Here is a 26,490-nt window from a genome sequence, read left to right as displayed (position 1 = left end):
TCCATGTATAGCGCGCACCCTTGTATAGCGCGCAGGCTGTTTTTTAAATGCAAAAATGGAGAAAAAAATATTTCAAGACAATAAAACCACCAAATCGGACCGAAAATGGCCGCCATTTTACTATTACACAGTCCAATAATCCGGGGCATTGGAAAGCTTAATTAAGCATTCAAAATAGGAAGCGTCATTATGATTAGGAGCAGGGGTTGCATAGCACTATACTTTTCTGACAATTTTATAATTTTCTTGCAAAAGATTAACAGTCCACGTGAGAAAATAAGAATTAGTGTACATCGTGTGATTTTTCCTCGGGGAAAGCGTGGGCATTACCGGTAAATTTGAATTACGCATAGAAGACAGGGATACAATTGTTGAGGTATGCGGGCGAAGGACGATGTCAATATCTCTCTGTGTTGTAGTTCAGGCGATTGCTAACGATAGTTTGAAACACCACAGTTGAACGTTGAATATTTATACACACAAAATGCAATTGCATATTGTCACAAGTCGTGGCACATATTACTCAATATCATCTGCCAATTACGAAGTGCAAAATGATCCCCTTTCACACCTACCGTTACCCGTAAAAAGACCTCGTTCGCACCTACCTTTGCCTGCTCTCGACAACAATCCCCATCGGAATTTATCGAAAAGGAAGTGTTAAAACACAAACAAAGAAATGTCCGCAAGTTTATTCAAACAAATTTATTTTGACAAAACTTCTTCTACAGCGTTCATACCTACCAGTAGCGACTTATGGTTGTTTCGACAATGGCCCCTCAGTCAGTAAGATTATAGGGTGGTGGTTTTCTGGAAAAAAAACATGGCGGCCATTTTGATTATTTACGATTACACAACATATTTTTACCAATTTAGCAGCCAGGATAGCGTTGTATCAATGTATAACGCGCATCAACTTTTTAATTTGATTTTTGGAGGTAAAAAACTGCGCGCTATACGTGGAAACCTACGGTGAATGTCAGAAGGAGTTCATTCTTTACAAGGAATAATAAAGATTTTATAAATTTGGACTGCAGAGATTCTCCCAGCTTAAATGTCAAAAGGAGTTCATTCTTTACAAGGAATAATAAAGATTTTATAAATTTGGACTGCAGAGATTCTTCAAGCTTAAATGTCAGAAGGAGTTCATTCTTTACAAGGAATAATAAAGATTTTATAAATTTGGACTGCAGAGATTCTTCCAGCTTAAATGTCAGAAGGAGTTCATTCTTTACAAGGAATAATAAAGATTTTATAAATTTGGACTGCAGAGATTCTCCCAGCTTAAATGTCAGAAGGAGTTCATTCTTTACAAGGAATAATAAAGATTTTATAAATTTGGACTGCAGAGATTCTTCCAGCTTAAATGTCAGAAGGAGTTCATTCTTTACAAGGAATAATACAGATTTTATAAATTTGGACTGCAGAGATTCTTCCAGCTTAAATGTCAGAAGGAGTTCATTCTTTACAAGGAATAATAAAGATTTTATAAATTTGGACTGCAGAGATTCTCCCAGCTTAAATGTCAGAAGGAGTTCATTCTTTACAAGGAATAATAAAGATTTTATAAATTTGGACTGCAGAGATTCTTCCAGCTTAAATGTCAGAAGGAGTTCATTCTTTACAAGGAATAATAAAGATTTTATAAATTTGGACTGCAGAGATTCTTCCAGCTTAAATGTCAGAAGGCGTTCATTCTTTACAAGGAATAATAAAGATTTTATAAATTTGGACTGCAGAGATTCTTCCAGCTAAAATGTCAGACGGAGTTCATTCTTTACAAGGAATAATAAAGATTTTATAAATTTGGACTGCAGAGATTCTTCAAGCTTAAATGTCAGAAGGAGTTCATTCTTTACAAGGAATAATGAAGATTTTATAAATTTGGACAAGTTTAGCCACAATTATTCTAGTGTCAAAAGGGCTTCACAAAATGTTAACAAGTAACATTACTATATACGTTTTAGTAATATTCACATCATATTAAATAAGATCCAAATATTTAAATCATTTAACTTTATAGTTGCAATAAGTTTGAACCCTTTACACATAGTTACAAGTGGGCACTTGAGAGTGTGGGCTGAGTGCAATGGTTGGGAACTTATCAACAAGTACAAACTGACGGAAACAGATTAATAACTATATAAGTGGTCTTTACTAAGGCGGGCACAATTCACATGCATATTCTTCTTTAAGTTTACATATTTCCTTAAGTACTGTAATGACGTTTTGTTTTCGAAAAGACGGCACAAAAAATATTTGAGACATCTGGTTAAATAGCTTCAAGTTTGAGATGACAAGATTAAAAAATTTAAGTTAAAGAGCCGAGAGAGTTTATTTTGCCAATTTTTAACAAGAGTTCCTCGGTCGGAGACATATGCCCCCCAAACAGGGCTTTGAACTAGTGACCCCAATTTAAATAGGGGTTATCTACTGTCCAAGCAATGCACATGTGAAGTATCAAGTCAATCCTATAACTTGTTGTCAAGTTATTGATCGTAAAATGATTTTCACACTTATTGTGACAGTGACCTTAACCTTTGACCTAGTGACCCCAATCTCAATAGGGGTCATCTACTGTCCAAGGCCAATGCACATGGGAAGTATCAAGCCAATTAGTTGATTCGTTGGTGAGTAATTGATTGGAAACGATTTTCACATTTATTGTGACAGTGACCTTAACCTTTGACCAACTGACACCGATTTAAATTGGGGTCATCTACTGTCCAAGGTCAATGCACATCTGCAATATAAAGCAAATCGGTCAATTTGTTGAGGAGTTCTTGATCGGAAACAATTTATTTTCACACTTATTGTGCCTGTGACCTTGACCTTTGACCTAGAGACCCCAATTTCAATAGGGGTCATCTACTGTCCAAGGCCAAAGCACATGTGAAGTATCAAGCCAATCAGTCGATAATTGATGAGTTATAAATTTGAAACAAACTGGTCTACCGACAGACCTACCAACATCCAGCAAAACAATATACCCCCTCTTCTTCCAAGGGGGGGGCATAATAATTCAAGGACCATAATTTTGATGTGCTTAATCTAGCTGGTTATCCACATTGGCCACAAAATAATGACTATCAAACAATATCACCAACTTTCATGATGATTTGATTTCACATTTTTAAACTATGAGCAGACATAGTTTTGATTGCTGCCGCCATTTTCTTGGAAACTGCCACTTTCCTGAACGCTACCTGCTGCAGGTGTTCCCTTAATACGTTATTGTGTTATAAATAATAGATTTAAATGTCTTCCATCAACACACTCTAAATTGTGAGTAATGAAATGTTCAAATGACCAACAATCATATTACAGGAACTGTTAGTTGAAAAGTAAGGGGCATACCTCAAGTAGTTTTGCACTCACATAATTTTATATCATAAGGAATAACATATTTAAGAATCGACAAGCACTTTCTGCATTTCATCGTTTAGCACTGTTGAGAAAATAACACCTTATTTGCATTATAAACCTTTACAGTGATCATGCCTAAATCAGGTGTTATTTTCCAGATGGTTCATAGACCAATGAAACACAGAAAAATACTAATCAACGCTTATAATAACAACAAAAAGCCATATTACTGAACTTACATTTTAAAGAATTCTTGTTTGGGTAGTATAAAACAGAGAGGAACAAGTAAAACTGGAATACTAGCACCACTAGTAGAAATGATAGGGTTGAGCCATAAACAATAGCACCACTAGTACTACTAAGTAGATATGATAGGGTTAAACAATAAACAATAACAATGGGTGGGGTACTTACACAATACATTTTGGTCTGACTCTGAATCTGACATTTCCAAATCAGAGCTGCACACATCCCCAAAAATGCCTGGATAAATGGTCACACAATGCATCAAACAACACAACATGCAGTAAAATGTTGTTAAAGGTTAACCAATTCATTTTTTTTGTAAAAAAGTACTTACATTTCATTAGATTACTCAAAATTTCTGACAGATTTATTTGTTTATCAAATGTCCGAAGACATTTCATTATCTTGTATAATATAATATATATATTAACCTTTAATAACTTAAAAAAGGTAATCACAAAAATAAACACAACAAAGAAAATAAACAAACAATCAAACATATAAATATAAATACAAATTTTAATTTAAACAATTACACAAAATTTACCGAAAAATGAATATTATTAAGAAAAGGTAAAAATAAACATGGCTGCATGAACAAATGACTTGGGGATTGGTTACACAATATCTAAAAAATCAGAGATAAAAGTCCTATTCCTAAGGATCAGGGCCCTCTCTTGCTGCCAGGGAAAGCCACCCACATCCCTCATGAGGGTGATTTTTTGCGCTGATTACTTTTTATGGTGTTTTTTTTTACTTAGTCTCTCATTTTACTTCATTTTTGTTGTACATGTTTGCACTATATTCATTGCTTTTTTCATAATTTAGTATATTTGACACTCATATTAGACTATACTGTAATGATGTAATACATGTAGTTCAATGAAATACAAGAATTTCAGTGAAAGTACGAAGCTCCTCAATGATGAACTTATCACTTTACAGGTTAATTGACAGCCTGAGAACACAAAATAACTCAAATAATAACTCTCTAAGCAACCAACAGACCCCAGTAATAACACTGACCAGATATTGGAGTGGAATAATGTGACAATATCTTAATATCAAGCCTATGCTGCATGTAAGTTTCCAAACTTGGCTCATAAGTGTCCAGAGATCGCAAGAAGAAACAAATTATTTTAATGTCAATAACTATCACGAAAATCATTGGTGCTGAATGACCAAACAATATTATTGGAATTCAGTATGTAAATTGTCATCAAACTTAATAGCCACTTTGACACAAGAGACTCAAAATGCAATCTAAACCTAGGTGTTTATGCAAGCTAGCAACATGCAAAGTTTCATCAAGATTGGTCACTCCAAACTTATTTAAGTCATTGGAACTTCAGTCTGATGCCGCCAACCAAAAGCTCACATCAATGTCAGCCCAGTCACATTACTAGAACTTTTCAAAATAGTGACAAAGAATAACCCTCGAACCAGCATCTTGTAATATATAGCATGATATTAAAGAATGCTTTTGTTAAAAAAGAGGCATAACTTTTGTATTTGTTAACGTAGGATTCAAAACAAGCAATCATCTGGAACTGCCTGCAAGTTTGAATGTTGTATGTTGAATACAAAGGAGAATGACCTTAAACAAGTTTGAGTCTATGGACAAACAGAAGGAATGCCAATGGTTATTCCAGTCCACACCCCTTTAATATTTAACAGGGTGTATAACCAGAACTCTCTGCCTTGAAACTTATCTTGACAGCAAAACATCACACTCTATCAGTTACAGCACAACATATCAGTTACCATAACTGTGTTAGAATACTATATGGAACTGTTAATGACCACACAGACTCAGTGCAGTGCAACCTGCTACATACCATCTCTTACGCAATCAGACTGACTCACTGGAAACTCTATTCAACACCAAATGCATGTATTTAAATAATAATTCATACCTTGATATTTTGTTATATAACTTTTTAGTCATATAACACCTTAGCATGCATAAAGAGATTTTGATATAAACATAATCCAGTTTCATAATCAAAATCATAAGGTAAATGTTCTGAAAGACTTTTAAGACCCTCAAAACAAGGTTATTATGTGTTACATGACTTAATATTTTGCCAATAAGTCAATAACCATACATCATTAAATGTATAAGAACTCAATACAAAAAAGTTGAAAAAGTTGTAATCTGTCAAACAGTGATTGTCAACAAGGGCTGTTTGTAAAACATGCATGCCCCCCATATGGGCTGTCAGTTGTAGTGGCAGTAATTGTGTGAATATGTTTTTGTCACTGTGACCTTGACCTTTGACCTAGTGAACTGAAAATAATAGGGGTCATCTGCCAGTCATGATCCATGTACCTATGAAGTTTCGTGATCCTAGGTGTAAGCATTCTTGAGTTATCATCCGGAAACCATTTTACTATTTAAATCACTGTGACCTTGACCTAGTGACCTGAAAATCAATAGGGGTCATCTGCAAGTCATGATCAATGTGCCTATAAAGTTTCATGATCCTAAGCGTAAGCATTCTTGAGTTATCATCCGCAAACCATTTTACTGTTTCAAGTCACTGTGACCTTGGCCTTTGACCTAGTGACCTGAAAATCAATAGGGGTCATCTGCCAGTAATGATCAATGTTCCTATGAAGTTTCATGATCCTAGGCCTAAGCATTCTTGAGTTATCATCCAGAAACCATTTTACTATTTCGAGTCACTGTGACCTTGACCTTTGACCTAGTGACCTGAAAATCAATAGGGGTCATCTGCAAGTCATGATCAATGTACCTATGAAGTTTCATGATCCTAGGCCTAAGCATTCTTGAGTTATCATCCGGAAACCATTTTAATATTTCGAGTCACTGTGACCTTGACCTTTGACCTAGTGACCTGAAAATCAATAGGGGTCATCTGCAAGTCATGATCAATGTACCTATGAAGTTTCATGATCCTAGGCCTAAGAGTTCTTGAGTTATCATCCGGAAACCATCTGGTGGACGGACAGACGGATGGACGGACATGTGCAAAACAATATACCCCCTCTTCTTCGAAGGGGGGCATAAATAGTCAAAACAATTAGTTTAAAGCACTATACAAGCAAAGGCAAAGTGCACAGTGTGGCATAAACGGCATCTTTCCTACAAGTAAACAAGAGGATGTGAAGTGTTGGTTGCGCAAATAAACCATGAGGTTTGAAAAGTGTCTGAATGCTTCCCGACACAAGTGGGAAATGTGTTGTCTTAGTCTTTTGAATAGGTTTCAGACTCACTGAAATCATACAGGCCTGTCTACTATCCTTTGTTGAACATAAAAGGATAAACAAGAAATTCACTGGTAGATAGGATCCACCTAATACAAAACTGGGTAAACAATTTGCTGAACATGTTCCTGTTTTCATAAGTGATTTGAGTAATACACAATTAAACAATAATTGTTATCATCTTATGACGCTTACAAGCTTGTGAATATGAAATTTCAGATTATTGAAGACAAGACAATACCTTCTGCGTCGAAGAATTCATCGTCTTCATCAGAGCTGGACTCTTGTAACTGCTCTAGAGACTGGAACCGCCAATCAGACACATGACTGGAATCTGCAGACCAGAACAGCACTTGACATGTGATCATTATTATTTTGTTTTTCTTTGTTCAATTTTCTTTCTTTGTTATCCTATCCATCAGTCACTTAAGTTACTATCATCTTTCCTGGGGAGACCAAGTTAATCAAAGCAGTGTATCACTATCTGTACAAGCATGCACGCTCCAAGAATAATTCCATGACCAAGCCAGTTCAGTTAGTGTATTGCATTAAATACTATTATGTTTTTCAAAGCAAACAAGACATGTTTGTGAAACACTAAGTCCCCCCCCCCCGAATATTTGACCTTTAAGGATGACCTTGACCTTTCACCACTCAAAATGTGCAGCTCCATGAGATACACATGCATGCCAAATATGAAGTTGCTATCTTCAATATTGCAAAAGTTATGGCAAATGTTAAAGCAAACAAACAAACCAACAAACAAACAGGACAAAAACAACATTCAAGGCTGTTCAGCACCTTACTACTTGTGAACAACAATTTTCCTACATCACTTACATTCAAACTATTAAGCCTTTAAACATGTGTTTATATATAATGTGACAATGTCTAAATATAACATTCATTTAATTGTTATTTGTATGAGAACTAAGAAATCAAAGTTAGAAAAGAAAACAGGTTGTGTGGCCCAGCCCAGTATAACATTTAAAGGAAAGTTAAATGTTATACAGACGCACAATTTAATGGCATTTCAAAAATTTAGCACAATAACTCCATTAAAACTTAAGTTATTGAAATAATTCTTTTAGTTTAAGCAAAAGCCACTTTGACAAAGTGACTCAAAATGCAATCCAAACCTAGGTGTCTATGCAAGCTAGCAATGTCCAAAGTTTCATGAAGGTTGGTTAACCCTTTCCTCATCAGAAGCAATGTGAAAATGTTTTTTGCAACCAGCATAAAACCATAACAGCCTTAGTTTGATGTCGCCAACTAAAAGCACACATCAATATCAGCCCAGTCTTATTACTAGAACTTTTCAAAATAGTGACAAAGAATAACCCCCAAAATCAGCATGTTGTAATATATAGCATGATATAAAAGAAGGCATTAAGTTTAAAAAGAGGCATAACTTTTGTATTTTTAGCATAGGATGAAAAACAAGCAAATCATCTTGAAATGCCTGCAAGTTTGAATGTTCTACATTGAATACAAAGGAGAATGACCTTAAACAAGTTAAAGTCTATGGACAAACAGAAGGAACGCCAATGGTGATTCCAGTCTACACCCTTTAAATATTTAACAGGATCATGAGGATGTATAACCAGAACTCTCTGCATTGAAAAAATGCCTTAAAACTACGTTAGCGTTACCGATCGCAAAAATCGCCATTTGCGATTACAATTCCTAGCTGGCGATTGAAAAAAAGGTTTTCATGAAATTGGCGATTGAAAAATAATAGACCCTATGCTTTTGAAATGCACAATCTAACTGCCTGTTTTCAGGCAGTATAAATCGCCAGAAACATCGATAAGATTACGCAGATAACACCCTTACCGGAAAGGCCCAAGGGGATAATGACAACTACCTAGGTTGATAATCCACATGGCTTATGTCTTAATTTGTCACGCTTAACACTGCAACCAGACTTTTCGAACATTTGGGTTACTCTGCGATTTACGTGATAACTTATAAATGGATGCTTGGAACGAAAAAGGAAAGTCGAAGCAACAAAAATTAACACAATTCTTTAGAAAAGAAAGCGGACAGAATAATGTTATTTCAGGAAATGACCATATGTTAGGTTTGCGATCAGAATTTGTCTCAAATAGTGCAGACGCGAATGTAGAATCGGAAACGTTTTATCTACCCAATGTATATAAACAGTTTAAAACAGTTTCAAAGTTCTACAGTTAACTATATTTTTGAATTTATTTCTTCAATTTTTATGAAATGACAAGTTAAGGATAGTTTCAACATGAACATACGTTGAACATATTCCTAGTTAATACAATGTTGGTTCTTAAAAGAGATTTGTGTGGGTTTAATTAATCTTTTCTTTGAGTCCCCCTCTTTTAAATGTAAGAGGGGATCAAGCCCCCCTTTTCCTGAAAGTTAGGGGGCCAGAACTCCTATCTACGTTTTTCTAGATGCAACCCTACATATCCCCAATTAACGACATCGGATGCTTGCCCAAGTCAGTTATGAAATAATACCTGTCAAGTCTCACGGTTTCGCCGTGACCTCACGGTTTTTCTGGCATTAAATGGCGGTCTCACGCTGACTTAGTAATTTCTCACGCATTTCTTCAAAACAAAAAAAAACAAAAGAAAAAAGTAATGTTTGGATTTCATAAAATGTTGCATAATTATTGCTGAGACGGGCGGGCTGTTTAAGTGGTTTCTAACCTAAATACACATGTACCGAAAACTGTTTAACGGTGTTAATGTATCATTTTCACGACGCCACCGTCGCAAAAATTGTAAACAAAAAAATCGGTTGCAAAATGTCAGCAAGTGGCTTACCAGGAAAGAAAAAAACTTCAAGCAAAGTAAGGGCTAATTTCAGAAAAAAGGCTTAATTTTGCTCAGGAAATAGCCCCGAAACGCACCCCCTACATTTGGCTAGTAATTTTTTTTCCTTAGCGCCAACCTAGCTTAAAACTTATTTTGACAGCAAAACATCATACTCTATGAGTTACAGCACAACTTATTAGTGACCATATCTGTGTTAGAATACTATATGGAACTGTTAATGACCACACAGACTCAGTGCAGTGCAACCTGCTACATACCATCTCTTACGCAATCAGACTGACTCGCTGGAACCTCTATTCAACATCAAACACATGTACCGTAATTACTCTATGTTTTCAGACACTTAAAAAAAAAAAATTAAATTACATGTGTCAGAAAATTTAGAGACAACAAGAGATGTGTTTGTCAGAAACACAATGCCCCCTAATGCGCCACTTTGAAGCCATATATTTGACCTTTGACCTTGAAGGATGACCTTGACCTTTCACCACTAAAAACGTGCAGCTGCACAAGATACACATGCATGCCAAACATCAAGTTGCTATCTTCAATAATGCAAAAGTTATGACCAAGGTTAAAGTTTTGGGACCAAATGACAGAGTGACAGTAATCTTGTGATTAACTCTTCGTTTTCTGCTTGAAAAAATAAAAACAACTTCACAGCTTTGCTAACTGTTGCCCGAAATGTTATAGAACAAAAACGTAAAATGAGAAAACATCCTACTTCCTTAATTGGTCGACACTGTTTCAAATGCTGTTTGGCATATCCATAATTTTTTACCAGTATACATGGTTATTTAACCAATTACGCGAATGTAATGCTCCATTGCCCTCAGGCATGAATCTGCAAGGTTTTATGACCTTAATCCCTTTGTAAAAATCCATGATTGAAGTGACACAAGATAAGCGAAAAACAGGGCCGAAGTCTGTAGAAAAACATGGTAAAATATACTGTCTGTAAATTAAGAGACATTATGGACAAAAAACCTGTATGTCTGAAAACTTAGGAGTCACGAAAAATAATTATTTTTGCTACAAAGGAGGGTGTCCGAAAACTTAGAGTGTCCGAAAACTTATAGTTATTACGGTATTTATATAATAATTCATACCTTGATATTTTGTAATATAACTTTTTTGTCATAACACCTTTGCACTAAAACATTTTGCAGTTTAGTAAAATATATACAATCAAATAGTTCTGGCAGAGCAATCACCATGTCTGACTCATATTTTTGCTATAAGTGCATGAAATGCCAGTAACATATAAAAAGTTTCATACTGTGAACATTGCAGAAATGTTAAAAAAATTATAGATAAATATGAATTTCAAGAAAGTACAAGACATTTAAGAGTACAACACAAATCAAACCATACCTAGAGATGACTTGGACCTTGACATTTGTTTCGTTTTGGATTTGCTTGAATGTATAGTAGCCTGCGACGGAGAAGGGCTCTGTCTGCCTGAGAGTGTCTGTGATTTTACATGATCAAACTGTTTAGACACGGGCACTGACACAGTAGGTGAGACAACAGCATTGGCATTGTCCTCTTGCACACTCGTTATATTGACACTCTTTGTATGATCACTAGTCTTATGATCTTGTTTTGTCGGGTCAATAAATTCATCATTGTCGTTGATTCCAGCCATTTTCTCCTGTAATGCTAGCTGAGTCTCAAGTTCGAGCCTCCGTATGTCCTCCAGTTTGAGACCATAGTACTCGTCCTGCCAGCACCAGGCCTGCCTATGGGCACGCAACATGGTCTTCCGCAGACCTGTAAGTAGGCAGCCAGGGGTGATAGAAATATTGGATATTCCATAATAATTGCACCTAAACCCTTATGAAGTTGCCCCCTTCCCCTTTATGTTGAAAGTAATAAGCAATCTTACCTGGCTAATTAATGCTTTATTTTGTTTTCCATGCACTCAATTAGTTTAAGTTTAGTTTAAACATATTTATTTAAGCTCATTTGCATCGAAAGCCATAGGCTTATTGAAACGCTCTCAAGACTGTTTCCTGGGCCTAGAACCAGTACTTGGTGTCTATGGGGGGAGATCTGAAGAACGCTCCCACAGTGGGGATCAAACCCGTTACCTCCCGGTCGCTAGGCGGACACCATATCCATTACACCATGGCGACCTAAATGCACTCAATTGAGTGTCCTCTCAGTGTGAATACATGCTAAGTGTAAATTTATTTTTTTCAAAAATATGTTTGCATGATGAGCTACAAAATCCAATCATTGAGCTTTTTTTTTAGTGAAATATATAAAAGAATGCAACAGAATGCTTTGACTCCATGTAAATGTAACCCTGAGGGAAAATGTAAGGCCCTTGGAGGCATAAATTTGTATTTGTTTATTATTATTGAAAACATTTCAAAAGGCTTAAATCTTAAAATTGCTAACAAACCAATAAAGTCGTTTAGAGGGATTAGCATTAAAGAACCCATACTCAATATTTCCAAACATGTCATCTGGACCAAATTGTCATTAGCCCATTTATGCCTAGTGGACTCTCCCATCCTTCTAAATTGGATCAATTTATTTCCAAAATTAGGGAATATATTTATTATATTTATTTCTATATTTAGAATATTTCTCACAGAAATTCCTTTAAGCAAACAGCGCAGACCCTGATGAGACGCCGCATCATGTGGCATCTCATCTGGGTCTACGCTATTTGCCAAGGCCTTTTTTTTAGACGCTAGGCATAAATGGGTTAATCTTTAAATTGCGAACAAAACAACACAAATTTCCCAATTTAAATACTTTTGTTATTAAAATTATTTGTGGAGCCTTAAAAAGATGTCAGGCAATGGGAGTAGCAGTGTTGTACCATGTGTATGCTTAATACCAGTGAAAAACCCGAACTATATCTTTTTTTATAACGAAGAAGTCACTTGGAAACAGACATACACTTCAACACCGTTATTTCGAACACCGATAATCCGATGTCACCGTTATTTTGAAGTATTTTTCCGGTCCCGATTTTGGTTCTTCTTTGTTAAATGTAAAATTTCATTGTTAATCCGAACTTCGTTCAACCGAAAAAATCGTTAATTCGAAGTGAATTTGTCGGTCCCAACCCAATAATTCGCACCTAATCATCAGTCTTTAATCCGAAGTCAAAGCTGCAAAACGCTGAACATAATTTCACACCTTTGTCGTCTGGGCGTGGCCCGTCAGAAGCTGATAATTACACCTTTGTCGTCTGCGCGTTGCGTGTTAATTTTATAATGTCGTCAAAAGCAGATAATTACTATTTATGTAGTTTTGCATTATTTAGTAACAAATAAACGTGTTACATTAGGTCTGAGTAAATGTGGTCCAATGAAATTCATCTTATATAAACTCTACCTTCTGCACGGACGGAAGTAAGTTCTTCAATGTCCTTGACAAATTGAAGAAATATGTTACACGCGTCCAGTTTAGTGCAGCTAAGGCCAGTGTTCAGAGAGACATCGCGTCTTATTTACAAAAAAATGTTAATTCATTTCCGAAAATGTATTCATCTGTATTTACATGTATGACAATTTGTGTCATTCGTTATATTTTATATGTTCTGATAATTAGCGCATATTCATTATATTTAATATGTTCTGTACTTTGAGAAAACATAAAAAGAAGAACAAGAATCGTTTTATGCCTTTGTTTGTTACAAGTAGAAATCTATTGCAATCTGACTAGTTAATGTTTTTAAGTAAAGCAATTATTAATAGTAGCGTGTAACCGAACCATGCGAATTCCACAACGTTTTATTATTACAGAATCAAAGAAGTCGTCTGTCAAATGTTTATTTTGAATAACGTTAATCCGAAGATTTTTTAATGGTCCCGACGACTTCGAAATAACGGTGTTGAAGTGTATGTGACAAACACAATTATATTATGGTATTATTCATACTGAAGACTTTCTAACATCAATTATCAGTAGAGTGTAGGGCTTCCATTGTTAAATATTAACCCTTTACCACTAAGATACATACATGTATTTGGACGTTTTTGTAGTCCCTTTCAAGTTAAATTTAATTAAAGACCTTTCTTACTACATGTAGTTCAAGTTTTAAAGGCTTCATTTCCAATCCTTTGATACTGATGAGCAGAAAAGCGCAGCATAAAACCTGAACAGACTGTGAGTTACTCGCAGGCTGTTCTGATTTTATGCTGTTTGCACATAGCCATTTTCAACATGCCTCTGAGTGGGAAAGGGTTTTCACAACAGGATTGAATATGATGCTGTCTGTTAACATTTAATCCATTTCTAAACGTTGTTAAATATAAATCCTTATAATTTGCACAAGCTCAAGTTCATAAAAAGTGCATCAAGAAGGCAGATATGTAACTACAAAAGCACTCTCCATGCACTCCAATAATGGTATTAAACTCTTTCAGTGCTGGAACCAAATTTTGAAGGCCTTTACAAATAGATTGGATCCAGATGAGACGCCACAGAACGTGGCGTCTCATCTGCAGGATCCAAACTGTTTGCTATACTGATAGTATTCTTTAAAAAAAATTGAAGAAAATGCTTATTTTAGAAATTCAGCAGACAACATTTTAGCAGATGACAAATTTCCTAGCATGCAAAGAGTTAAAACCCTTGTGATAGAGTAACACAGTAAGAAAAATGAAAATTGATTCATATTTACATAAGAATGAATAACACTCTAAAGTACAATATAATTATTTAAAAATGTTGTTAATTTCTGGACTGGAAATAATATCCAATGCTGCCAGTATTGATGGAATAATCATCAATATCTCTTCATTTGGCGTCACAATTTTCCTTGCTGACATTTAAAAATGTCAATTTTCCACAACGTAATCATTGATTATTACACTTAGTTTCTGGCGAATTGGTTGCTATGGAAGCTTACAGAAAAAGCCTGAGAAAATTCCTGTGAGTATATTACATGTAGACAAACCTTTAGAAATCTCTTCCAATAGAAATCACAGTCCTATATACAAACTGGTATACAGACAAACATTAGTTATAAAAACATGTGAATACATATGGAAATGTTAAATGATTTTACATAAATGTATAGTCTTCATGCAGTATACACTGTAACTCCAATATAACGCGGATGACGGGGTCCAAGCCACGCAACAGCGTTATAAACGGACAGCGTTATAAGTTTTGAGCTTATTTATTTAAGGGGCTATAAAAACAGGTAAAGTATAGCCTATAATATAGGTCCTGTGTATCGTCATGATGTGTTGTCATCCGCAAATACATGCATGTAAACTGAATCGAACGATAACAGTATTACTACCGCTTTTCTAATGTGCACATTTATCTGATAATCCAATATAATTACATCACTTACGTAAAAATAATGTTTAACATTTATGACAAGAAATATGTTTACGAACTTCGTAAACAAATTCATATGCCTATGCCATTTTTCAGAAAAATTAGTACAGTGCATTATGGGACACAGCTTTCATTGGACGAGCGAATTTAAATTTAGATTAACTATTACACTGCGTTAGCATGTAAATAAATCGTCAGGATTTTTAAATTTATTTTTCGTATACCTACTGAAACATTAAACACACACAAAGATATTTTTATTTATCAAGCATGTGTAGCATATAATAAACGATAACACACTTACACAGCCATAGTTTATACAATGAAATACAATACACGATAAATACAAAACATAAACAGGTAATCGTTTTAAATAACTTTAATTTGATAATTATTCCGCTTGCACTTGCCTTATTGAAATTAGCGCACCGAACCGCTCTGATAGGGAATACATGTAATAAACACTGACTCGCGAGTTCTCACACCTTTATTGACATTACACAACAGATTAACACCAATTAGCTGTCGAGTGTCGTTTAACCTCTAATCGATTTAAATCAGTTAAACGGACGGATAAAGCAATCAAGCTGTGATCACCGGCTTCTTTTAATTTATGAAAAAACATGAAGTTTCATAACATGGATTTGAATCAGAAATGGAAGGTTGGAGAAAAAACGGGATCCAAGAACCCCCGCGTTATATTGGACACAGCGTTATTACGGACCGCACTATATTGGAGTTACAATGTACGTGTAAATCAGCTACACATGAAGGATACAAATATGTAATAAACAACTCTTTTAAATAGGTCTGTTATCAAAGTACCTGAAATATGTTTGTTTTTTTCAAACAAAAAAAGCCATGTTCACATACCTATGTCATGAATAAACCTTTCAATTTTGTTTTGCATCCCCCAGTATCGGAATTCAACCCTGCACAACTTATATGCAGTCATGATCTTTTTATTTGGGTCGGTTCTTGCTGCCTTTGCGTATTCCTCACGCCAGTTGTCTTGAAGGGGACCACGTTGGGTCGTATTCGACTGATAGATTTTGGGATCTTCCTCTCGTCTGTAGTCGCTGCTCGATATGGTGTCTTTAACAATGTCTATGTAGTCTGAAGGTATAGATGTAAATTGCAATAATATAATATCTATGAAACTAGTATGGGGAAAAAGTTTCGTATTATGCTGTCAAACCATTCACATTGTGCTATAAATGAGAGATGTATTTTATCATACCTGTATGAATTTGTTAACAATGTGCAGAGTTTTTTTTACATGTATATGTATCGTGCAAATATTTTTTTCAGTGTTATCAATTAACACATTCAGCTTTTAGCAGTAAATTTGGCATTTGTAAGGAGGGGAGAGGATATTGAAACTGTTGGGAATAGACTACCGCAATTACTCTAAATTTTCAGACACTCTAAATTTTTGAAACCCCCTTTTTAGCCAAATTTTTCGAAACCCCCGTTTTTAGCCAAATTTTTATTTGTGACTGTTAATTTTTGGGACTTACAGGTTTTCATCCATAATTAATGACATTTTCAGACAGTTGATTTAACAATGCTCTTTTCACAGAATTCTGGACTGCTGCACCTATCAGGTGACACATCAATCATCTGTTTTACAGCCTGATTAAGGTCATAAAACCTGGCAGTCGAATGCTTTAAGGCAATGGACCATTACATTTGCGTAATTGGGTAAAACACTATGTATACCGGTAATAGACAATGGTTTTACCCAACAGCTTAAAGTGAAACATACATAAAAGTAATTTATATTTAACTGCATTGTATTTTACAAGCACATGATATAATTTTTTGAAACAATTCATGCTATACAAATTGTAAATCCGTACCTAGTCTCCGATGCAATACTTTTAAAGTGTCTCTAAATATTCTAACACCTGTATTTTTTGTCCTGTAATTTTAAGATAACTGTATTTTGAATATTTTTCAATCAACATTTTTGGACACAAAAATATTAAATATTTAAGTGTCCGAAAACTTACAGTAATTGCAGTAATTTCCTTTGTAGAGCAAACAAGAGCTGTCACCATAGGATGACAAATGCCCCCTATAAACGCTTTGATAGTAGTTATGAGCATTTTAAGATGCTAAATTCTTGAAATGCACTAAGTGACCCGTGACCTAGTTTTTGACCCCGCATGACCCATATTCGAACTTGACCTAGATATTGTCTAGATACAACTTCTGACCAAGTTTGTTAAAGATCTGATGAAAAGTTTTTGAAATAGAGAACGGACACAAAAAGTGTGACAGACAGACTGACTGACAGACTTACAGACAAACAGTGCGAAAGTTATATACCCCCTTTTCTTCGAAAGGGGGCATAAAAAAAACGTAAGTGCCTGTTATCACAAAGCTTCATAGGGGAAATGTATAGATTTTCCTTATAGTCATTGAACTCTATAAGTCTCTGGCTTTTTGTTTCGATGTCTTTTCCATACTTAAAAACATGTAAATATTGCTAAAAATGATTCCTAATAAAGCCTACTGTAAGTAAATACTAGTAAAACAGAACTTTTATAGAAATTCACATCTGAGTTTCTGACATGTTTCCTTACATCAAATGATCACTTAAATCAACGTCTTAACTCACCAACAGTTCTTTCCTTCAGCTCTGAAGATTTTAGCCCAAATAGATTGTCCTTCTCTCCGCCATCATTGAGGTAGCGGGTCTCCACCTCGAGCACAAACTTCTCCACAAAGGGGCACTTGTAGCGCGTCTTTGTGTAAGGGTACGCATTCCACGCCTCCTCCTCTACACGCAGAGCAGACTTGGGAAGAATGGCGCGAAACCAGCCTGGGAAGAAAAGGAGCCCTGTCTGGGTAAACTTGAAATACATGTGCATAAAGTGTTGTTCCAGATGAGTCTGTGCAGTCCGCACATTCTAATCACAGTAAATCAGGGCAACAATTTCTGCAAAGCCTGATTTTTTTAAATGACAAACAGCCTTTAAGCCCAAGTCTCACTGTTGCCGGTAGAGCCCCGGTCCATCCCGGTTTGCTAACGACGGTCGACCGGCGAGAATCGGGATGATTCGTAGAAATTGTTAAACGCTGTCACACTATTTTCGGGTGCATTCCCAGTTGAAGCCGGTAAACAGCCCGGCAGAGTCACTGTCAACCCCGGACTGGCTACGGTTTATTCCGGTGAAGCCCCAGCAGAGCCCCGGTTGTTACCGGTAATGCCCCGGTGAAAGCCGGCAGCGTTCCAGTAGTGCCCCGGTATACCGTAACTCCCCCAGCACTCACCGGGGCTATACCGGCATCAGACCCTGGCAGAGCTACAGCAACACCTCCGCGTTAACCCTGGTCATCACCGGTAATGCCCCGGGGGAGCCCAGGTGAATGCCGGTGGCATCCCAGCAGAGTGCCGGTTTTCTTATGTACCGTAGTTATACCGGGACTCTGCCGGCATTCACCATGGCTCCACCGGGGCGTTGTCGTAGCTCTGCCAGGGTCTGTATGGCTCTGGTGGAGCTATATTGCCGTCCCAGTTGTTCCCGGTGCCATCCCGGTTGTTCCGGTGCCACGCCGGTCGTTGCCAGTCCTTTCAGGTGACTTACGGAGGTATTAAACATTTTAATACTTTCCCAGTGGAGCCCCTGTAGTTCCTCTATTCGTCCCAGTTCATCTTAGTTGAGCCCTGGTTCATCCCAGTAGAGTCCCGGTTCATCCCGGTAGATGCCGGATCACGCAACGGGGCTCAGCCGGCATCATAGTGAGACTGGGCCTTTGGGCAAAATTTCAGTTAAGAGTAAGGTGTTGTCCCTCATTAGTCTGTGCAGACTGCACAGGCTCATCTGGGATGATGCTATACAAATGCATTGAGCCCAGTTTTCCCAGAACCAGGCTCATACATATAACATTAAATGTACTTCTGAGACACAAGAGCTGAGTGGTGCAATCTTAACAATAAACATTTGTGGGTATCAAAGAGTTAAAGCAAGGTACTTTAGTAGTAAACAAAACTGTAGAATTTACTTTATTAATCTTGGATGGTCATAACAATCATTATACGCCTCCTGCATTAGAATGCTATCGGCTAAAAGCATCCGTTAAAACGGTAAAGCACTTAATATATTGGTTAAGTTGATGGGGTTATCTTTCAACATTAGTGTATCCACACTAATTATATGTTAAATTTGATTCATTTACACTTATAGCATGATGTTAAATGCTATGAGCTAAGTTTGTCACATATTAAAAACATATTGTCACATTTCACACAAAAAGCATTCAATTTAATAAAATATTTGCTTATATGTACAAAAGTGCTTTTAAATAATAAAATAATGTATTAAATATTTCAACTAATTATATGTGAAAGTGATATAAAAAACTATGGATAAAAATGTGTATTTAAATTCTTTATGCACTCTCAGAGACTTCAAGATAACAAAATAAAGCCAATTTTTATACTAGTAGTTGAATTGATGGAACAGAATATTGTCATGGAGAATTCCCTTCACCTTAAAACACTAACAATACAGTAAGTGCCAGTATAATGTATCTGCTTCACTTTTTTAAGCCAACTCATCAGATATTCTGAAGGATGTGAAATTAACAAATTTGATTTATTGTTTGTTTTTAAACGAATCAAAACTTTCCACAAATGCGTCAAAATACTTATCTGAGTGGTAAAGGGTTAAGGATTGTTCTTAATAGGGTGGACAAAATTATTTGAATATTCGATTGAATGGTCGGTATTCGAATAACAGAATTGAAATTCGCATATTCGCATTTTTTTTCCCCAAACGTAATTGACCAAATATTTAATGACCTGCGAGCCGCTTACTAACGCTCATTGGGTCATTGTCGACCTGAAATGGCTTGAAGTCACCCGGGGGTGACTAGAAGCTGATTCATGTCACCCTATGGTGACTTCAATCCCATTCATGTCCTGTGTTGACTTCAAGCTGACTGGGTTACTAGAATCGGCTTGAAGTCATCCCGGGATGACATTAATCGGCTTCTAGTCACCCCCGGGTGACTTCAAGCTATTTCAGGTCAACAATGACCCAATGAGCCTTACTAACTCGTACCTGAAATCACTTGGAATTAACATGTTTGATGTGACGCCATTTTAGGTTGACAATGACCCAATGAGTAGAGCTGCAACGATTCGATCTGATGCATTGAAAATTGGTTTTAAATGTGTCGATTCGATTACGATACTAACCCTACCAAATTCGATTCAATTCTTTAACATATAGACTTAGATACCTAAAGCGCGCTGTACTCTGACTATTTGATACAGGAAGGTATAGTTTTATCTTTACCGGTAATTACAACGCACGCAATTGGTTGGTTACTTATTACTTTAGTCATCCAATCAATAAGCGCGGTACGGTCTACTTTCTGAAAAAGCGTCAAAATGGCCGAAAAAAGTGTGGCTGACAAATTGAAATTATCAGATGCGTCTAAGAAGCTAAAATCAAAAGTGTTGCAGTATATTGGGTTTCGGGATGGTAGCCCTCCCGTTAAAGCTTCTTGTAAACTGTGCTTCACGGACATGGCGTACCCTCAGTCCGGCTCAACCACTAATCTAATGCAACATGTCAAACGCAAGCATAACGTTGATTTAGCAGGAGGTAGCACCAGTGCAACTACTTAAGTCGCCAGCCTTATTTTTATTTATTTATTTATTTTATCATTGTGTAGTCAACACAATCTTTGAGTCAGAAGTTTATTGATATTAATATTGAGTTCCTAATTTGCTATTCTTTTTTATGTGTTTTATTGAAATATTGACATATTTTGTCAGAAAATTGGCAGTTTCTTGCTAAATATTTAATACAAATATTAGTTTAACCCTCTTTCAACATTAAAACACTGTTGAACCAACCAAACTATATCTTACAAACACACAAATGCCCAACATATCTTGGTATGCAACACATTTGAACAGAAATGTTTATTTTGAGGCAGAAGAGTGAATTTATGATAAAACTAGGTTGAAAGATGATTTGAATTGAAACAATCGGTATCAGACTGTCTGAAATCGAAATCGAATCGAGCTGTTGGTGAATTGTTGCAGCTCTACCAATGAGCATTGCGTATTGCAGCTGAATCATGTCACCCTGGGGTGACTTCAAGCCGACCGGGTAACTAGAATCGGCTTGAAGTCACCCAAAGGGTTACATGAATAGGCTTCTAGTCACCCCCGGGTGACTTCAAGCTATTTCAGGTCAACAATGACCCAATGAGCCTTACTAACTGGCACCAGAAATCACTTGGAATTAACATGTTTGATGTGACGTTCTTTGTGCCAACTTGATAGCGCGGCCCGTATCAGCGTTGATTTCGCAATGCAATAATATACACTGCAACGCCGATATATCGCGGTTGGTGGGATCCAAAGATCGCGAGCGCGATATATTCGGCGCGCGATATAACTCGAGAAATTTCTAACTAAATTGTATTGCAGTTAACCTGTCAAATTTCCCCAATGTTTTCATTTAATATACCGCGCTGCTACATATTTGTATAGTAATAATTGCAAACCGATTCTACAATAAACATTTTCAGAACTACATACGTATCTGTATTTATCATAAAAAACAAAATGTAAATTATATTTTTTATTTTCATGTACGATCGCTCGCGAACCAGCTAAAAAGAAGATTTCTTGCCGTCAATTGTGCATAGATTCAAATTTACCAATATAAATAGTCCAAATGAAGGAACTGAAACAGCGTAACGGTAATGACACAGCATGTTAAAATTATATTTTATTAAGAGGAAATGTCAATGCTACATATTTCCCGAGATAACACGGTACTTGTTGAAATTTACAACGAAACTTTTAATGGAAAATTAATTATATCAATGTTGTACCCGCTACGAAATGTTTATTTACAAATAAATACACCCACGCCAATTTTCCCGCGCTTTTTATCGGGACAAAGAAATTCATGACCAGTAACGAAATTTAACGATTTATGTACCAGTAAACTGCCATTATTACCTTTGCAATGACACTAATTGTTTATTTCTTAAGTGTTAAAAACAATCCCAGCCGTGTGTAAACAATACTGTCACTTATCGACTGTTTTTCACGCTTCACTGCGTGCCATAGTAAGCTGCAAAATATAGGGTGTTTATACTAGCTAGAACCGTTTTTTTGCTGAAGTTAGCGAATTCTCAGATTAAAACATGTCATTTAGTGATTATGCTGGTCGGATTTTTGGGAGCCATAGCTAAAGCGCGATATATTGGACAGCGGGATATACTGGTCCACGATATATCGGTGTTGCAGTGTACACACTCTAAGAAAGGCCATGAACTGTTGATTGTCAATGGGGTGCCAATTAACAGCTTCAATTGACTGGCGAATAACAATTAAGTTTCTGTGGTCACAGTATGAACAGCTATTGAAATGTGTGAATTACTCAAATTGCGCAATGCAATTAAAAAGGCGCTGTCACCACTGAAAGTCTTTGTGATGTACTGTGCATGACTTATTGATAAGTTTCTTTTTATAAACGTACATGATATCGTTATTTAAAAATTTCAAATAAAAATAAAATTCTATGACATGATGTTTTTCCATATATTTGTTCTGGAATATTGGTGTACTTTGCATGCCTTATTGATATGTTTCTTTATATAAACGTACATGCTATCGTTACTTTAACATTTCAAATAAAATTCTAAGACATGACGTTTTTCCTTCTATTTGTGCCCGATTACAGTATCGGTCATAGTATCAGCTGACAGCGATACAATTATTCTATAGCAACGTTAATAAGCAGCCTCGTATTCAGCAAGCGGATATAACTTACAAAACAATGGAAGTTAACACAGAACAAGTTTCACTCTTTTCTGAAATAATTCCCCTAAATCAATTCAGCCGTTTTATGCGAATATTCGAATTAATGGATTTGCGAATATCTGAATACCGATATAGGTATTCCATGTCATCCCTAGTTCTTACATATCAAACTCAGGCCATATCTAACCTGGGAGGTGGCTGCCTATGTGGTATATCTTGTAGGTGTACTGGCCGCTGCCGCCTGGTCCATCTGTGTACGGCTGATTCTCGATGATCTCCACCCCACTACCTGCTCCATGACTCTCCTCACGACTTTTTTTCTTCAAGTGAACAAAAGGTCCAGTGAAGACTTAACTCCATAACTCTACTTTTCTAAGGGTTTATGCCACCATTAGCACAATGAATTTTACAGTTTGGGCAATCTGTATTATACCCAAATTTGACCTCTGACCCCTAAATGTGAACTTGACATATGCTTCCATTTGCACAATAAATGTTACAGTTTGGACAATCTGTATTATACCTAAATTTGACCTCTGACCCTAAATGTGAACTTGACATTTGAGCTTTGGAAACGGTTCTTAAATGATGCATATGGCCAACTTTTATGGGAAGTGAGTCTAATACTGCATGATGAATGAAGTCATTGTCTTGACTAGCTTCCATGGAAAGACTGTTATACTCACAAACACTAAACAAATCGTGACAGCTAAATCAAGCCAACTGCAAGGGAGCTAGACAAATACTTTAAGAGAAAGCATTATTTTACAGATAAAATAACTGATAATATTTTGTGTTCATTGTTTTGTGTTAAATCTGCTTTTCTGAAGAATTATTGTGCAATTTTATACTATTAGTCCTGAGCTGGGTAAAGCAGGGAGTTGCCGCATAACATGTACATATTGAGGGTTCAGCAAACAAAATTTAAGACAAGATGTCTTTGTGATACACTATGTCCCCATATATTTGACCTTTGACCTTGAAGGATGACCTTGACCTTCACCTTTCACCACTCAAAATGTGCAGCACCATGAGATACACATGCATGCCAAATATCAAGTTGCTATCTTCAATGTTGCAAAAAGGTACATTAAATAAGCGACTTTTACCTATATATTTGACCTTGAAAGATGACCTTGAAAGATGACCTTGACCTTTCACCACTCAAAATGTGCAGTTCCATGAGATACACATGCATGCCAAATATAAAGTTGCTATCTTCAATATTGCAAAAGATATGGCAAATGTTAAAGTTTGACGCAAACACACTAACAAACAAACCAACAGACAGTGCAAAAACAATATGTCGCCCACTATTGTGGTGGGGGGCATAAAAATTATAAATTCATACCTGTATCATGTATAGCTGTGCTATTCGGTACTCCTCCACACTCATCGGGAGGGAAATCCTGTACTCCTTCACCAACATCTTCAACCTTGACCTTTTGACTTAACACTTGACCTTTAACACTTGACCATTTACCTTTAAAGCAACCATTGAGCATATACAAACTGAAATTAGTAACTTTACTATGATGCTTCTGCCCAATAATTACACACATATAATTATGCGCTTTGTACTGCAAGAGTTGTGTGGATAGTTCAAGAGCAATTGAATTCCATCAGCACCATCATTGTTATTATTTATTTTTGATGTTTGGTACAAATCAATTCTCCCTCAATCTTATTTTACTACAAACTACATGTATCATAGTGGCTTAAATTGGCAAGAACTTGCCTCACAATCTCTCATGATATATATACTGGAGTAATTATGTAATTAATTACATTCACAAAATGTTGGAGGAATTCCGGCAACATTCACAGAGTAAACACCAAACTATACCCAAGTACATTGTAACATGCAACACTTGAAAACCGATGTCAAAAGTGTAAATTTGGTCACTTCCCTGGCAGGTTTTCAGACAGTGCAAAGCATTTAGCCCCTGCAATATGTCTGGTGTTTGCACCTTTAATATCCTTCAAGCATTTTGCCACTCACAAACGTCTGGTATTTTCACATTCAATATTATTTAAGCAGTTGGCGAATTTAAATTGTCTGGTGTTTTCATGTTGAATATCATATTGTTGTAACTGGAATTTTATGATATTTTTGCAGTCCATGATCTGATCTCCATTTTATTTTCATGGTAAAAACACTCTTTTTATTCCAATATTTCGCCTAAATGGGCTTTATCAAGGTTTACAAATATAAATTTACTACAACTTTTTTACTGTCTTGTAAATCAATCGTTTGGCTCCATTTTATTGTTAGTATAAAGATCTCCACTGATGTAAACAAACCTACATTTTTTCATTAGCTAGATGTATCAAAAAGACGTGTACTTCTTACAGTCTTGGCATATTACTGCTCCCTGCTCTCCTCACATCTACCATACATTCCTCTCTGAAATACTGTGTCAAAAAGATGTGTACTTCTTACAGTCTTGGCATATTACTGCTCCCTGCTCTCCACACATCTACCATACTTTCCTCTCTGAAAAACAAACATACATCCAGAGGTGATTCAATTAAAGCCACACACCTTGCCTCTGACTTTAAAATGAAATACATGTTAATCAATACATAAAGATGCAATTTGAAAGCGTGCAAAATTGTCATTAAATCTATAGCCTAGTTAGCAAGTAATTTATTATGTTTCAAACGGTACCACTTTTAAAACTGAAAGTAGGATTTCTAGACGTATATGTCCATTCATTTCGACAAAAGCGATTATTTTTAAGTTTTAAAGCGCAAGAAGGACGGATTTCTACCTTGTAACCACCAGATATATTCTCATTGGCATAGATAAAATTAAATCTATAGGCTATAGTATAGCCTAGTTTATAGCAAGTAATTTATTAATTTTCAAACGGTACCGCTTTTAAAACCAAGAGAAGGATTTCTAGACGTACATGTATAAGTCAATTTCGACAAAGGCAATCATTTTTAAGTTTTAAAGCGCAAAAAATGGATTTCTACCTTGTAACCACCAGATATATTCTAATTGGAATTGATAAAATATGTTTCTTTATTTATACTTAAATTTACTATGTCAAATAATGTGTGTGGCTATAAGAGAAAGTTTAGTATGTTGCAAAAAGAGAAATAAATAATGTACACACTTAAAATGTAAATGAAAATTGAGAAAACTTGTTGAGAATAACATATTCATTGTTGCTTTAAGGTAAAAAATGTAAACACATAGTAATAATATTTTTTATTTTACATGACAATAAATTCAAACTTTTATTTGTTTCTCTGATTTTTAAAATCTTGTTAATTTTTCTGAAAAAAAGATATATGCATATCAGTGTTTATGTTTATACAAATACAAATACACTTGTATAGCGCAAAAACTATAAATATTCTATTGCGCTTCACAGAAAGTCCTATATACACATATTCAGATATCCTCTAGTGAGCTTGCAAGTTACATAACTGCATCTAAGTTTTATGAAATCGCTCAAATAGGTAGATTTTGAGCTTGCTTTTAAATGTTGTTTTGGAGTCAGCCAATTTCAAATGTCCATTATGTCAATTTTCAGTGAGCTTGAGTTGATATGTTAAGATTATAAAATGCACATCAAGGCATTCTTTCACTCATATAGAATTATTCATAGAATTATTTCAATTGATAGTTGTAAATTATTTACTAGTAATTTATCATACATGTATATATTTCTTGTTATTCAAGTAAACTGTATT

The 26,490-nt window shown here is 35.8% G+C and overlaps 1 protein-coding gene across 3 annotated transcripts in view; it reads right to left on the bottom strand.

Moving 5' to 3' along the window:
- Nucleotides 1-24,725, bottom strand: part of LOC127855146 (protein retinal degeneration B-like) — a 71,450-nt gene extending 46,725 nt beyond the window's left edge. The window contains exons 1-8 of one of the 3 annotated variants that reach the window (XM_052390552.1): nt 24,134-24,725; nt 22,970-23,102; nt 17,602-17,805; nt 15,849-16,091; nt 11,034-11,432; nt 7,085-7,177; nt 5,451-5,486; nt 3,781-3,849 (exon numbers count right to left, since the gene is read on the bottom strand). In XM_052390552.1, the coding sequence (XP_052246512.1) occupies nt 3,781-3,849; nt 5,451-5,486; nt 7,085-7,177; nt 11,034-11,432; nt 15,849-16,091; nt 17,602-17,805; nt 22,970-23,102; nt 24,134-24,211 (1,255 nt within the window). In that variant the 5' untranslated portion in view covers nt 24,212-24,725. The remainder of the gene's footprint in view (nt 1-3,780; nt 3,850-5,450; nt 5,487-7,084; nt 7,178-11,033; nt 11,433-15,848; nt 16,092-17,601; nt 17,806-22,969; nt 23,103-24,133) is intronic. The other 2 variants (XM_052390559.1, XM_052390567.1) reach the window with 2 other exon arrangements.
- Between the last annotated feature and the right edge of the window lie 1,765 nt (nt 24,726-26,490).

This window comes from Dreissena polymorpha, chromosome 1 (genome assembly GCF_020536995.1).
Source record: "Dreissena polymorpha isolate Duluth1 chromosome 1, UMN_Dpol_1.0, whole genome shotgun sequence".
Lineage (NCBI taxonomy): Eukaryota > Metazoa > Mollusca > Bivalvia > Myida > Dreissenidae > Dreissena > Dreissena polymorpha.
Note: the sequence above shows the minus strand (reverse complement) of the source record. Positions and strands in the feature narration are given on the sequence as shown.